This window comes from Athene cunicularia, assembly GCF_003259725.1.
Source record: "Athene cunicularia isolate RWA chromosome 2 unlocalized genomic scaffold, athCun1 chr2_part1, whole genome shotgun sequence".
NCBI classification, from domain to species: Eukaryota; Metazoa; Chordata; class Aves; order Strigiformes; family Strigidae; genus Athene; species Athene cunicularia.
Window position 1 is genome coordinate 55,100,101 of NW_020799095.1, and position 14,244 is coordinate 55,114,344.

The following is a 14,244-nucleotide window of genomic DNA, read 5'->3' on the forward strand; positions in this document are numbered from 1 at the left end:
GTAGGCACAAATCTGCATCACACACTGGTCACCAGCATGGAATTTCACTCCACTACCAACCAGCATTCAGCAAACCATTCAAGGCAGATCATACTCTGTAATATAAACACCATGTTAACACCACTTTTCAAGAAGAACAACTATCATTGCTAAACATTTTCCAATAAAATAAAGATTGTCAAGAAGATACTCAATATTCTTTCTCCATTCATGGAACATGATTCACATACCCAGCATCTTCCCTGCAGTGAAAAAAGTGCTATAACACCACAATCATAAAGCAGACCTTCCCCCACTTGATCTGGTTAGGTTTTGCCAGGGGATTCTTCATCCCTCCAGAACATACATTAAATATTTAGGAAAAAGAAGCAAAAGGTACAAAGAAGAAATTTGGGATGTGACTGTGTAGTATTTAGCTTCCTTCTGAACCACTAATGCATTTCTCTGGTGATGCAGCTGCTAAATAACACCCTCTTGTACTTGAACATAACTAGTCAAGGTTTGCTGTGTTTTTTCCCATTTCTTTTCCCTCTCCCTTTCCCCTCCTATTCAATGGTAGCTCTCTGCACATGGGAGGGATTCTGATACCTCGAATTCGCATGGTAATAATTAGGACTCCGTAAAAACGTTCAGCTGTGAATACCAGAGGTGCATGGTGTTGCACTGACAACTGTTTTTTTAGGACAGCATATACCTGCACATCTTAGTTTACATTACTGCTGTACTTCAATCTGCCCTAGTATGTGTAATTTAGTCATTCTGGATTCTTCCAGCAGTACATACAAACTGCAGTTTACTCTGTGTGATAATACAAGAGGAAGCCACTAATGATTACAGGTAGAGAGACAAGGATGCACAAGACAGACCTTATGATCTATTTTAGGTGATGATGTAGCTCTCATATTGTACAAGAGTTTCTCATGCTCTTTGATCATCGCACCATCTTTGTCAATGGACCACACATCCTTACCTTCCTCTTTCTTACCTTCCCTTCCTATGGGCATCACGTTGAAACTTAAATGCATTATCTAACTGTTCTTTAAATTCCTGATATTGATAAAGGAGATCTGAATGAGAATAGAGTTAGGGAACTGAGAGAAGTCTATGCACAGATGGTGAAAAGGCGTAAGAGAGAGGTGTGGAACAGAGAAACAAAGAGATCTGAAGATCTTTTCTGCCATCATCTTGCCTAGCTTTTTGACTGGAACACAGGCACTTTCACAACTTTTCAAACACCCAACTTGTCACAACACAGCACAAGGAGATCTACAGCATAAATGATCCAAATCCATAACCACAGCTTCCCAAAGTGGGAGTTAACAGACTCTGGAATACCAGCAGGTGCAGGGACATGATTATTTGTTACTTTTTTTTTTTTTTTTTTTTTTTTTTTTGTATTAGGCTTCTTGAAAATTGAAATAGTACTATTCATAATTCATCTCCCCTCCACCAGCTAGTGAAGCATCTTTACTTAAACAAAAAAACATTCACTTCAATGTTAAGTGCATGCATGAATGAAACATGCAACTAAAAGACATTTAATGATATTTGCACAAATACTTTCCAGTAATCATTCTAATTTTAATTATCTGGTGTATGAATCCTGTCTCTTAACATGTCAAATGGTGTTTTGCAGTCAGTCCCTAACTCTGTGGGCTGTCTCCTAGTTCAAACTTGCTTTGCAGCTTTTGCACTAATATTTTTCATTCTGCACCCTAGCTTTACAGCCTCTCAATTTTTTCATATGTTTTTGATTTCTAAATGCTCTTTGCTTATATCTATACAATCAAATACAGTGCACTCAAAATAAAGTGTGGGCTATAAATATGTGAAAATAAAATTCGGGAAAGCTGCAAGCATTTTTTCCAGCAAAAAATATTACACATTCAAAAATACATAAATAAAGATTTTAATAAGCCTCACACTAACAGGCACATGCCTACTCATTCCTCCAAATTCTCAGAGCTCTTGCATAAGACTTCTTTTATATTTGTCTTAGTCCCTGAAGTTACACACATCTTAAAGTTAAAAAAGATAGACTTGTTAATAACACACAAATGTTCATAGACATAACATCTTTACAGATATCCTCTATAAGCAGATCAAGCTACTCTCCATATGTATTTAAACGTAACGGAAGGCTGGATTTTTTAAGTTGTCAGATCTGTGCCTGGGTAAGAGGGGCTCTATTTTCACTCCTCGAGCAGCAAGAGATTAGCAGCTTGAAATCACTTTGACAGTTTCAGTTACTCTATTGCATACCGCAGGGAATTTTAATTCCAACCTGTGAAATTGTAATTGCTTCTCAAGAAGTGCGGAAGGATTCTGGGTAATGGCCACAGCCAAGCTCAATGTCAGAGTTGCCAGTTGCTGCCACTTCAGATATTACTTGCTGTTATTCAAAAATCACTCCAGCCTTCCATATGGGAAGTTGAACTGGGGAATGAAACTAAATTAACAGAAGCTGTCAGATGTTCAGAGATGTGCAGACAATGATGTGACAGAGGTGGATGAACTCTTCTCAAAAGGTACCTTCTCCTTTTTCTCTGCTGCTTTATAGAATAAGCTTTACGTAAACCACTTCTTTTATTTCATATTCTTTTTCTAAACAAGTATACCATTAATAGAAAGCTACAATGAAAAGATTAAATGACGAAGTCCTCCAGCATCCAAAACCATACACAAGTAGGACATAAAAAGTGTGCACTTAATGTTGTTCAGAAGAGATTTAAGATGTCATTGCTATTCGAGCCTTGTGGTCTACAAGATTCCTCACTGAAAACAAAAAGAACTCAGAGCTACCACAGACATTCAAGAAAAATAGTTGAGGCTTCCTTGGTATCAAAAGGAAATGAGATTCTTTTTTGCCTTAAAAAAAAGGCATTTGACTGTAGATTGCTTATTAGTAGACACATTCTCTAGCAGTGTGTTCACACACGTGTAGAAGTGAGATCAATTGACTGTGGGGAAACTTCTCCTTCCAATGACCTCATTAACTTGGAGTGCAGTACATTTCTCTCCCCCGCCCCCGATGGCCTGTAAAGAGAGAATACTTGGTATACATAGGCCTCAAACAATGCTGATGTAAAAATTAAAAACGCCACCTGGCATGGAAGTTAGAGGCATTCAGGGAGCCAAACGGGAGCAAAAATCACAGATCAAATGTGTTCAGGCCAACCGGTTCCATGAAGGAGATATACTTCTACAGCTCACTCTGCTCCCAGGGAGGTTCCCAGCCTTCACCTGTAGCCCCAGGCAGCATGCAGTTTAGGTTTTGCCTGAAGGCCTTTGACCAAATTTGACTTGTTGAGCTCAGTGGCTGTGGCTTTGAAAGCTTTAGTTGTAAATAAAGAGGAACAAATGAAAGACACTCTACTGCTCTACAATAAAGTATCAAAAAGCACTCTCAAAATCTAAAGAAGGGTAATAAAATACTTGATAAACAACACTTCCTACTTATCAGGTTAAAGCTCAGTTTAAGAATATACTGTATCTGTGGGCAATGTTATTTAGGAAGTCTTCTTCACCTTCTTTCTGTATATTGCATTATTTCTAAGAAAAGAAGCCAGTCCCATTTCAGCCAGCGATGAACAGAATCTAAATCACAAGCTTTGTAAATCTCTGTAACATCTGATGCAATGAGTCTGTAATTGCTACGATTAGATAAGCTAGAGTGGCTGACAGAGTGCTAGAGGCATAGAACGTATCTGCATAGTTTATTCCCATCAAATGCACAAATCTGGCTCAGATATAATGATTTTTGTCAACTCATAGTTTTCCTGAGAATCTTGTGATAATGTGGTACTTTCCTGAAAATTTCAGCTCTCAGAGTCAAGTGGGGTTTTTTTGAGAATTTCAGGTTTGTTAAAAATGTAAATTACTGATTGTTACATATTCCTAGTTGTAAAGAAACCCCTGAAAAATCCAAGCAGAAGCCAATCAAGAGCACATGGTTTTTTTTTAAATCCCATGAGTTTTAAGTCTTGGGTCATGACCTTCAGTGGCTGCAATAAGAAATATGTCAAATCATTATACACCTAATTTCCTGAAGACAGTTACATTTGTTGTTATAATTTACAAGCTGTACTGAAAGCATCATGGTGGAACTTCCTGATTAATTCTCTGAAACTACTAGGAAGCCTCGGTTCATAAAGTACAAAGTGTCCTTCCTAGGGGATTATTCATCTGCCCTGTAGAGCCACAGTACTGGCTTTGGCTGGGATAGAGTTAATTTCCTTCATTGTAGCTAGAGTGAGGCTATGTTTTGGATTTGTGAGCAAAGGAGTGTTTATAACAGGGGATGTTTTAGCTGTTGCTGAGCAGTGCTTGGACAGAATCAAGGCCTTTTCTGCTTCTTATGCTGCCCCGCCAGCGAGGAGGCTGGGAGTGCACAAGAAGTTGGGAGAGGACACAGCTGGGACAGCTGACCCCAACTGACCAAAGGGATATATATTCCATACCATACAATGCTGTGCTCACCAATAAAAGCTGGGAGGAAAGAGAAAGAAGGGGCGGGGACTTTTGCAGTGATGGTGTCTTTTTTCCCAAGTCACCATTACACATGATGGAGCCCTGCTTTCTTGGAGATGGCTGAACACCTGCTTGCCAATGGGAAGGGGTGAATTAATTCCTTATTTTGCTTTGCTTTGCTTGTGCACACAGCTTTTGCTTTACCTATTAAATTGTCTTTATCTCAGTCCACGAGTTTTCTCACTTTTACCCTTCTGATTCTCACCCCCATCCCACTGTGGGGGAGCGAGAGAGTGGCTCTCTGTGTTAGTCTCCTACGGGGGTTAAACCACAATAGCCACACAGGCAGCTCAGCTCCACCTGTGCTCTGTATGACACAAACATACTTAAAAAAATACAGTTTCTGCTCTTAAGATTTTAAACAGAATTTGCAAATGGAAGTTTGGATGAAGATCCAGAAAGGTGACAAGGCATGAAAGAACAAACAATATAATGCATTCAGCTGCTGGCAGAACTGGGCACAGAGTCCAGTCCTTGGCTGACCAGCACAATCTCAAGATGTGTAGAGATCCTGTCATGACAAAAAAGGCTTGAAGAAAGGAAATAGAAATATGCAGTGTGCAAAACGTAACCTCCCCATTAACAGAGCAATATTGTCTTATACATAGCATGATCCAATGCACAGCTAATATGAGATTCACATGTAGTTCTCTGAGCATTACACAAAATCTATAGAGACTGTATTAATCCATCTTTTAACAGAACTCTATCACCAGAACTGCATCTTCCCATTCAATGATAAATAACCAATACCTTTAAAATTATTTCTATGCAAAAAATAATTCTTATTGTATTAACAAATCTTAGTAACTCATTGTGAAGCTGAGTGATACGATAGCAAGACAAAAATTCTTCCAGACATGACAGCAAAATAAATAGCAACAAATGACAAGCTTTAATGGCCCAGCAGTGTTTGATTCTGTAATGTAAAAAGACACATAACAAACCATCACACTGCATTAAGCAAAATCTTTAAGAAAGCTTTAAATGTTCTACCCATAAAAGATTACCAACATCACTCAATGAAAAGATTTCTTATAAACTTCATGAGTTTCCTGCATGCAATTTTACCTGCTACAGCATTTATGAAAAGAGTAACCAATGCAAACATTGCATCACTTGAGAAAAAAGAAGAGGAAAGATGCAACAAACTGTTCTGCCAACCAAGGATCTCAAATTTTGGCAGGGTAGGTCTCCCTAGAGTTTATCAACATTCTCTCCTATGAATGACAGGAAAGGCATAAGGTGAGTACAAATTATTGCCCAATTTATATTAGCTTTTATCTTTCTGTTTTGTTTTGTTTTTTTTAAATGTTGGTCAAAGAAGTGTTTCCTTTGAAGATTTTAAACAGCAGTTTTATTGTTTTCATAAAAGCCTCATTCAGTTCACAGTTCTGTTTTCATTCCTCCGTAGTAAAACATAACAAGAAGTGCCAGCAGAGCCAGGCTGACAGACAGTATCTTCAGTCCACCGCCTTCTTGTTGCCATGGGAGCTGCAAAGCCATCCATGAGCTGAGAGGTGTTTTCACTGGGATCTCAGCAGAAGGCTGTGCTTTCCAGTTTGTGCCATTCTGCAGTGTATGTCTGAACTCCTGTGAAGAAATACACATATTAAGATTGAAACTGTTATGCATTCCTGACTGTACATACCAAATACAAATAAAATTTCCTCTTTATATGGAGGTTCACATGAATATCATTTTCAAGACAATCTACAATTCAACCTTCACTGCATCACTGTCAGGTCATCAGTTTTTCATACAGAAATATTACCAGTGTCCTACAAAGTCTAATGAAATTAACTGCCAAATCAATGAAGCTGTTATCAACAGAAGGAAATCTCCAGACCTCAATATCATGAGAGTTGTTTCATGATTTTTTTTTTTGTTTGTTTTGCTGCTATCTCACTACTTCCCCATTTTTGGCTTCTTCAAAAGAAATGTCTAACCAGTGATAAAGGGGACCACAACACAACAATCCTTTGCACAGCAGGGCTCTTCTGAAGTCAATCATCGTCTCCTGGTGTGCCAACTCAGTAGTGCTTGAAAATCCTCCCACAGGGCTTTTCCTTTCCCCTGACCCTCAGGAGGCAGCTGTGCTAAAACACTCACCTTCTCATTCAGCATATTGAATCCGAGTTCCCTGCTGTGCCTGCCATTACCATTCTTAACCTGACTGCAAGGACCAAGATCCCCCAGAATATCAGGACTTTTAACTGCAGCTCAAGATACAGATGTTGAGTTGCTATTTCAGCAGAAAATCCAAGTGGAAAGAATAAGAAACTCTTCTCTCTTGCAACCTTGTTAAATTCAGCACACTAGCACTGTAGATACTCAAAAGTAAAAACATCTATTAAAACTGTAATCTGATGACATTTCCAAGAGGCGTAAGTGGCAAAGGTGTAATTAAGCAAAGGTGTAATGATCTTGCATCATAAGATTCAGCATTTCCGTTCATCATTTATTTTTTCCTGCCTGTATTTCAATAGTCTCTTAGGAATTCAACTGAGCTCAGCTGGGTTTTTAATTGGTTTGAAATTTTCCAGTTATAAAAAGTTTTTCATTAATCCATTTTATTTTTTTCCCTTTACGTTTTGTAGAAAACAAGTCAGGGACCCAGAAAGTACCTATCTGGGTAATCCTGTATCTCCAAGCAGCTGGAACAGGGTCACATGAAAATACAGACCAGATGCCTGACTCTCTCTTTTACCAAATGTATTATTTTTGGGCAAACTCAAAGAAATATTAAAGCTCCAAGAAAGGTGCTTGCCCATGAAAGTGTGACAGCACAAATCAAACTGTCTATAACTGCCTCCTGTTTTCCATTTCAGGAACAGCTCCATCACAGTAATTGTAGAAGGAAAATAATGATTACTACTGGTTAGGTAAGTATGCATCAAAGGGGCAAATGACAGCCTGGTGTAAGTGCTATTCTAACATCTGAGGTATTGTTGATTTAGATCACAATTCACACAGGCAAAGGGTTACTGAACAAGTGACCTATGAAATGAGGATGACTTCATATATATACTGCACACAGAAGACCATCAACCCGGTAGGTAACAGGAGACAGGTAAGCAAATTGGGGTGTAAGTCTCCACAGTGTAAGACACAGTAACAACACTACTCCAGGTCTTCAGTCTATACTGTGTAGAATATGTTAGCTTCATCAAAAACTATGAAACTGCTTCATACTGTTATTAACTACAATCAAGTCCTAAGGCATCTGAAATTTTAGTAACTGGCCATAGCTATTTTATCCCCCCAAAATCAATGATTAACCTTTGCCTGCAAAATAAACTGGAAACCATAGAGCATTAAGGATTTTCTATATATGAATCAAAACTCATTTGCAGTTTATTCTTTCTAAATATTTATAAAGCCTTTATTTTCTTTGCAGGTCTCACAAATCTCTACCATTCTAAGGTGCATTATTTATGGTCATGACACATTTTTACATGTATTGTTGGTATGTTAACACTAAGGTTAAAGTGGTTTAAAAGAATGGATAAGGCTATAAAAATATCAATACAACCAAATTTCTTCTGATATTTAATTTTCACCAATTCATGACTCAAAATTTGGCTGACTACAGACTCCCAACCCCTTATGAAATATTTCTACACAGATTGATAATCAGTATAGTCCTGAATATTTAGTTGTACAACACTAGATGTTATCACTTATAAATAAAACAGATAAAAAGGGCCAGTACCTCATAAATGACTTTCTAACTTTCTCCTCAATTCTCCTCTTCATGCTCAGCCTTATTCTGATCTACCTGTCTCTGCAAGACTGGGGATAGCCAACAAAACACCCTAAATACAAGTTACAACCTGTAAAAAGTTTTGAGGGATGACTTCTTTTTCCCCTTTATTAACAGTTAAACACATTAGCGTTTCATGCATTCATTCATGTTCCTGTGCAGTAGTTTTCAGTAGTAATTTCACTGGCGTTTCACTTCTATTTTACAGTTTTTCCATTTTCCAACATAAACCCAAATAGTCTCATCTTGTTGCCACAATTTTGATCATGAATAGCCTACGCTGGGGTTTTTTTGTTATCATATTGTTTTCTTAAACCTCTATTGCAACAGTCGATGCATATGCATTAGGTAGTGCTGTGTACTGCTAGTAGGACAGAATGGCAAAAGAGATTTTAGCAATGTTTACAAAGTTCCAGTGGTGGGAAACGTCACTGGCTCCACTGCCAGTTGTCCCAGTGGTATTTCATTCAAGTAAGTCAGCCTATAAAGTTGTGAGGCCCAGTTTCTTCCTTACTTTATCATATTTCCCATAAATTAGATGATCATACTGATTCACTAAACCCACTTTTAATTTTCTTACTGTAGATGAGTTTTTCTCTTACAGTATTTCACTAATACTGAAAACTGGGTTGGAGGTACAATTCTCAGAATTTCACTATGCCTTTGTTTTTCTTCTATCTTATACTTTGAACTCTGATGCATTTGTCTTTACCAGTAGTCACATTTTCTAAACTGCTGAAAACTTCCAAATCATATCTCAGATCATACTAGAGACTGTCAAACAATTTAAACTAGAAGTTTTTCTTTCAGTAGATGCATACATGAAATACTGCTCCTTTTACCTTGCTAACCTGAATTCTTCATAAATGTTCTCTTGAAACAAACTGTTCTTATATGGACAAAAAGATCACAACTGGCAAACTAAAGTGACCCTTTAAGATATATTTCACAGTTCATCACTTAAAACACTACTGCATTTCTGTTTGACAACATATATCTCTTCAGATGATCCCGCCGATTATTTTCTTTTCAGAAAAGTAATGATTATGTTCATCCAATCCATGTTTTCTAAGAACTATTCTCTAGTTTGCCCCAAAATTCTGCCTTGCAACACTGATGCACGGGTAATAACACCAGCTTCCTTGAAAATTTCTGTCATTATTGTCACAGAAGGTGCATTTGTAAAAAAGGATACATCTGCTTCCCTGCAACTGAAAGGCTGCTTTAGAAAATGGCAGTCTTTTGTCCCCCCCTCCAATTCATACAACAGCTTTTAAAAACAGGATAATCTCTTGGAGACACCTGCAGGTAGATGACTCTTCCCAAAAGCCTGTTGTGCAGCTCTGTAAAACATGGGATGAAGCTCTCAGTGGGATGAGGAAGACCTCTGCTAAGCCGACCACATTCCTGCACTCTTTTAAGCCTGAGCTAAGGGCTGAGTGGCCCTCACTGCAGTCTGGACAACAGCGAAGTGCCTGTCTAGAATATAATCAGTTCTTACTAACATACAAGTATCATATTGCCAGCTTTGTTAGTGAAAAACACAGAATATCTCTTTTTATTTGGGAAAAAAGTCCTTCTATAGGCTCCATTTCAGGAACTAGTTTCCAGGTAAAGCATAGAGTATATATTATATACTGTACAGAAGGCAGGGAGAAGATGAAGTTACAGAAACTGAAACTAAAATTAAGCCTTCTAGGGTAGACAAAACAAATTACAAGAGCTTCTTTGGGCTGTCATATGAGCTTCAGAGTTTGCAATACTCTAGCGCTATATTCTGAGATCCTCTCACATGTGTTCTTTTCCCTAAAGCTTTCCATATACTGTGCCTTGAAGAGCTATCCAAGACACCTGCAGAAAAGATCTTTCATGTTTTGTGGGGAGGGGTGTTCTCCACAGGAAACCAACTGTAGTAGAGCCCTTTCATGCACCTTTGGTGTAAAAAACCTGGGTCAAGGCAAAGATCTCATTTGTTGAGCTAGCAGTCATGCTGGTCCACTCCCTGTGCTCTCACTTCATAAAAGTTATTAATTCAGAAAGGCCCTTATTTGTATCTCTAAATGAAATATTTGCAGTGCATTAGCTTTTCAAGGAAATCTTCAAGGCATTTCCGTAATATTCTGAACTGATATAACTGGTGATTTTTACCATACACAATCAGTAGTCAGAGTGCAATAGTTTCTCAAGCTGAGCTCAGAAATCACAATTTTGTAGCTGCAAGACTTGGGAAGATTAGCATAATGATTCAGTTCAGTGGAATTTAGAAAATCCAAAGCCTCTTTTACCCCCAAAATACTTGGAGGAAATCCTAAGGTAGAGAAGTTTCCAGAAATACATATTTACACTAATTTGTCTCGATAGGCCATAAACTCTTTGGTAGACTTGTTGTTAATAAGCAACATTGCCATCCCTAAAAAGAACAGCAGTGAAGGAAAAGATACTCTAAGATTTAAATCTATATGCTATTAATCAAAATGAGAGAAGGAAGGGAAATTATCAAACTGAAATGCAAAGACAGACACTTTGAGCTAAGCATCTTGTATTTCCATGGAGGCAGCCTTTCATCTTGTTTTGGCAGCCACAAAGTAAACACAAGACTTTGCTAATAAGGTATATTATAAATTATTAAACCATCTACTGTATGATCAAATGCATTTCAGATTATTTTTTGAATAATTCTGTCTTGACGACTGCCAGGAGTAATATATTTTGTGTACTCTTGCACAGACCCATTGATTGCTGTCTTTCTGAAGCTCCAGTCCCAGACTTAAAATGCTGTGCATGAAAGAAATATATAATCACATCAAAACCTAAGCTTTGGCATCTGTCGATCATAGCCTAGCTTTTTGTAAGATCTCACTTCATGTTAGTCAACAAAGACATGAGAGCAACTCTTTAGCTCTGAGCTGAGGTTTTAATAGATTCAAAACATTTCTTACATGCAAATTTATTTTATGGCTCAGGGGCACTGTTAGAGCTTGAAGTGTTAGCTAACTGCTGTGAAAAACTACTTGACTGAGCATATCTCAAGATAAATTAGACTTCTGAATTTTTTAGCCCAACCAAGTACATCTTACACACTTGTACTACTGGGTTTAAAAATATGGACTTTTATATAATCATGCACAAGAAGCCTGTGTGGCAAATTAAAAGAAAACATGTTAAAATATGCATTACATATCCTACTGTGCCATTTGAAACTCTGGGCTATTACACTTTGGAGGCATTTTTCAGATTTAAAAAACAAACAGTTACTGAAGGTCACATAGATTACACATCCAAAAAAATAATTTAAAAAAAATTAAATTTTATTGAATAGTTCTGGAAGACACATTTAATTCTGTAGTTATTAAGAAAGCTCTTTTGATTTATTACTTATGAAATTATACCAGTCTTCTGCAAATGTGTAATGCTGATCTTAAAGTAGAAAATGAATGGCATACAAAATATTTTTTTCTAATGGAATTAACACCATTATTCCTGTAAGAAGCATCCTGCCCCCATGTATTCCAATGAATGCACAGTGCTATGTTAAGAGAAAATGCTGTCTACAAGCATGCCTATGTCAGATGTTACCAGTTGCATGCCATTCCTAAGAATTCACCGATTTCAAATACACATGGGGTTTACTTACTCATTTTAAGAAATGGGAAACCTTGGAAAACTAAATAAAGCATACAGACACTTTTAAAAGGGAATTTCATATTGCTTCTTTTTGTATGCATATATACATATGTGTTTGTGTATGTGTGTGATGTATGACTTTATGCTTTAATATACAAGGGGACAGAACTGACCTGAAGGATAAATACAGATTTACTATTAATTTCTCAGTATATGGTCAGAGTCTTAGAAATAATTAGGATTCTTAATCTGTTAACCCCAAACCATTACCACTTAAGTTATAGCAGAAAATAAATTAAGCAAAGCATCTTGCAAATAGCTGCAGTCATTAAAACTGTCGTACTGTCTGTCAAAGGATAATTCAGACTGCATCTGATCCATCCTCCAAGACGGGTCAGCTATGGCCTAGTTAACTCAGGGACTGAATTAGTTGGGCTTTCAAAACCTCCAAGGATGCAGACTGCACAGTCTCTTCAGGCCTTTGTTCAACTGCGTGACCATGGGGAAAATGTTAAACTTGATATGTGGGCTGAACGTCTCACTCCAATTTATGCCCACTGCCTCTCATCCTTCCAACATGTACTACTGTGAATCACTTGGCTTGGTCTTCTCAATAACTGTCCCCACAAACACTGCGGGGGTGTGTGTGTGGGGGGGGTGTGTGTGCTTCTGTTAGGGTTTCCTGAAGCCACCCCTTCTCTAGGCTTGAACAAGCCTGGTCCCTCAGCCTCTCCTCACAGGCCAAGTGCTCCAGCCCCTAACCATCTCTGCGACCCTATGCTGAATTCGTTCCAGTTAGCAATTCCTAATTTATACAAAGATCACTACAAATGACCCAGTCAAGTCAGGTCAACAATACTCCTAGCAGCTGGACCATAGTCAAATATAAACATAAACCACATTAATAATGGGATGATCTAGAGATTGATTAACCTTAAACTCAGCTGCATTGAATCCGACAGTTTCTTCCAGGTCTAACATCCCTTATGGAGATCATCTTTACCAGGGTCTACCCCTGATTTGCATAGCAAGTCTGCAAAATCTTTTTTCTTTCCCAGTAACACTTTCATGATCTGTCTGATTCCTTTGGTCAGCATCGAAAAAACACCTTTCCCATTACTCAGCTACCTCAAACTAATCTCCTCTTGTCTGTCCTCTCTGCCTTCTACTTCTCCTCATTTCTCTCTTTCATCATCTCACCATATGGCCTCTCCTAATAAATAAAAGCAGAGATGGCAATAGGAATACAAATTTGGAATGACATGCTATATCATGACTTTCTGTCCATGTCACACAAACCCACCTCTGGAACTTCCTCCTCCTACATTAATATCAAATTCAAACTTTAATATTCCCATATAGGAGTATAAAAGAAATCAATCCTCCCTCTGTAGGTTACTGTACTTGAACCACTAGTGTAAGGCTCTACTGGCATTTTTCTTGGCAGACATTTCTCTGCTCTCTTCCATGTTCTTACCTAAGGGTAGGCCCTTGCCCACCTACTTCTTTTTCCACCCTCAAACAGTCTTTAAGGATTATTCCCTCAATGAGCCCTCAAATTTATAATGCAGTTAAAAACACAGACTTCTAGACAGAAGGCCGAGTAACTGAGGCTTGTTAAACGACTTCCTTTTTGATGTACACTTTGAGGAGGAGGGAAACAACTAAAAAGGTCAACTAATGAAAGAAACAAAAAGAGGAGAAACAACCAATCAAGAAAACACAAGCCAAAACCACGTTCAAAATGTTTAAAACACAGTCTTGTGCTGCATCATACTCACTTGTTTTAGCCTGTTTTCTTTATATTTACCTATCAATGTTTCCAGCCAGGAGCTGACTCTTTTTTTAAACATATTTGTATAATATTTTGTGCTCCTATTAAACTTAGTGATTCCGTATTCTCCCCCTGCTAATGCATTGTCAAAATAACCTGCCATTCAAGGTCAGAAGCAACATTATGAAAAACAGTCAATGTGATGTCTGAATGCTGAACTTTTTTTTTTTTTTTTTTTTTTTTTGTAATAAGGTGTGGGGACTGTCAATCACTCTGCAGGAAACAAGTGACATGCAAGCCAGCATTCCACTAAGTGCTTGCAATCACAAGAGAATGGGGAAATCTTTTAAGCAGAAGAAGTTTGTGATTCAAAATTCACAGTTGTCCAAGTAATGACTTGAAATGAAGAATGAACTGAGCAGCACAATGCAGACAAATTCAGGATGGGGATCTGTCACTATTTATCTCCCTGCGCACAGCACAGTTTTATGAAGGAGATGGCAGGTGCTTGCTCTGGGCACTTATCTGGTAATTAGTTGGCTAACAGACA

General features: G+C 37.9%; 1 protein-coding gene across 1 annotated transcript in view; it reads right to left on the bottom strand.

Annotated features, from left to right (window-relative positions):
* Positions 1-5,839: 5,839 nt before the first annotated feature.
* The window catches only part of CDKAL1 (CDK5 regulatory subunit associated protein 1 like 1), a 424,112-nt gene continuing 415,707 nt past the window's right edge, over positions 5,840-14,244 (bottom strand). The window contains exon 15 of the mRNA XM_026843118.1: positions 5,840-6,123. Within this exon, the coding sequence (XP_026698919.1) occupies positions 5,917-6,123 (207 nt within the window). The 3' untranslated portion in view covers positions 5,840-5,916. The remainder of the gene's footprint in view (positions 6,124-14,244) is intronic.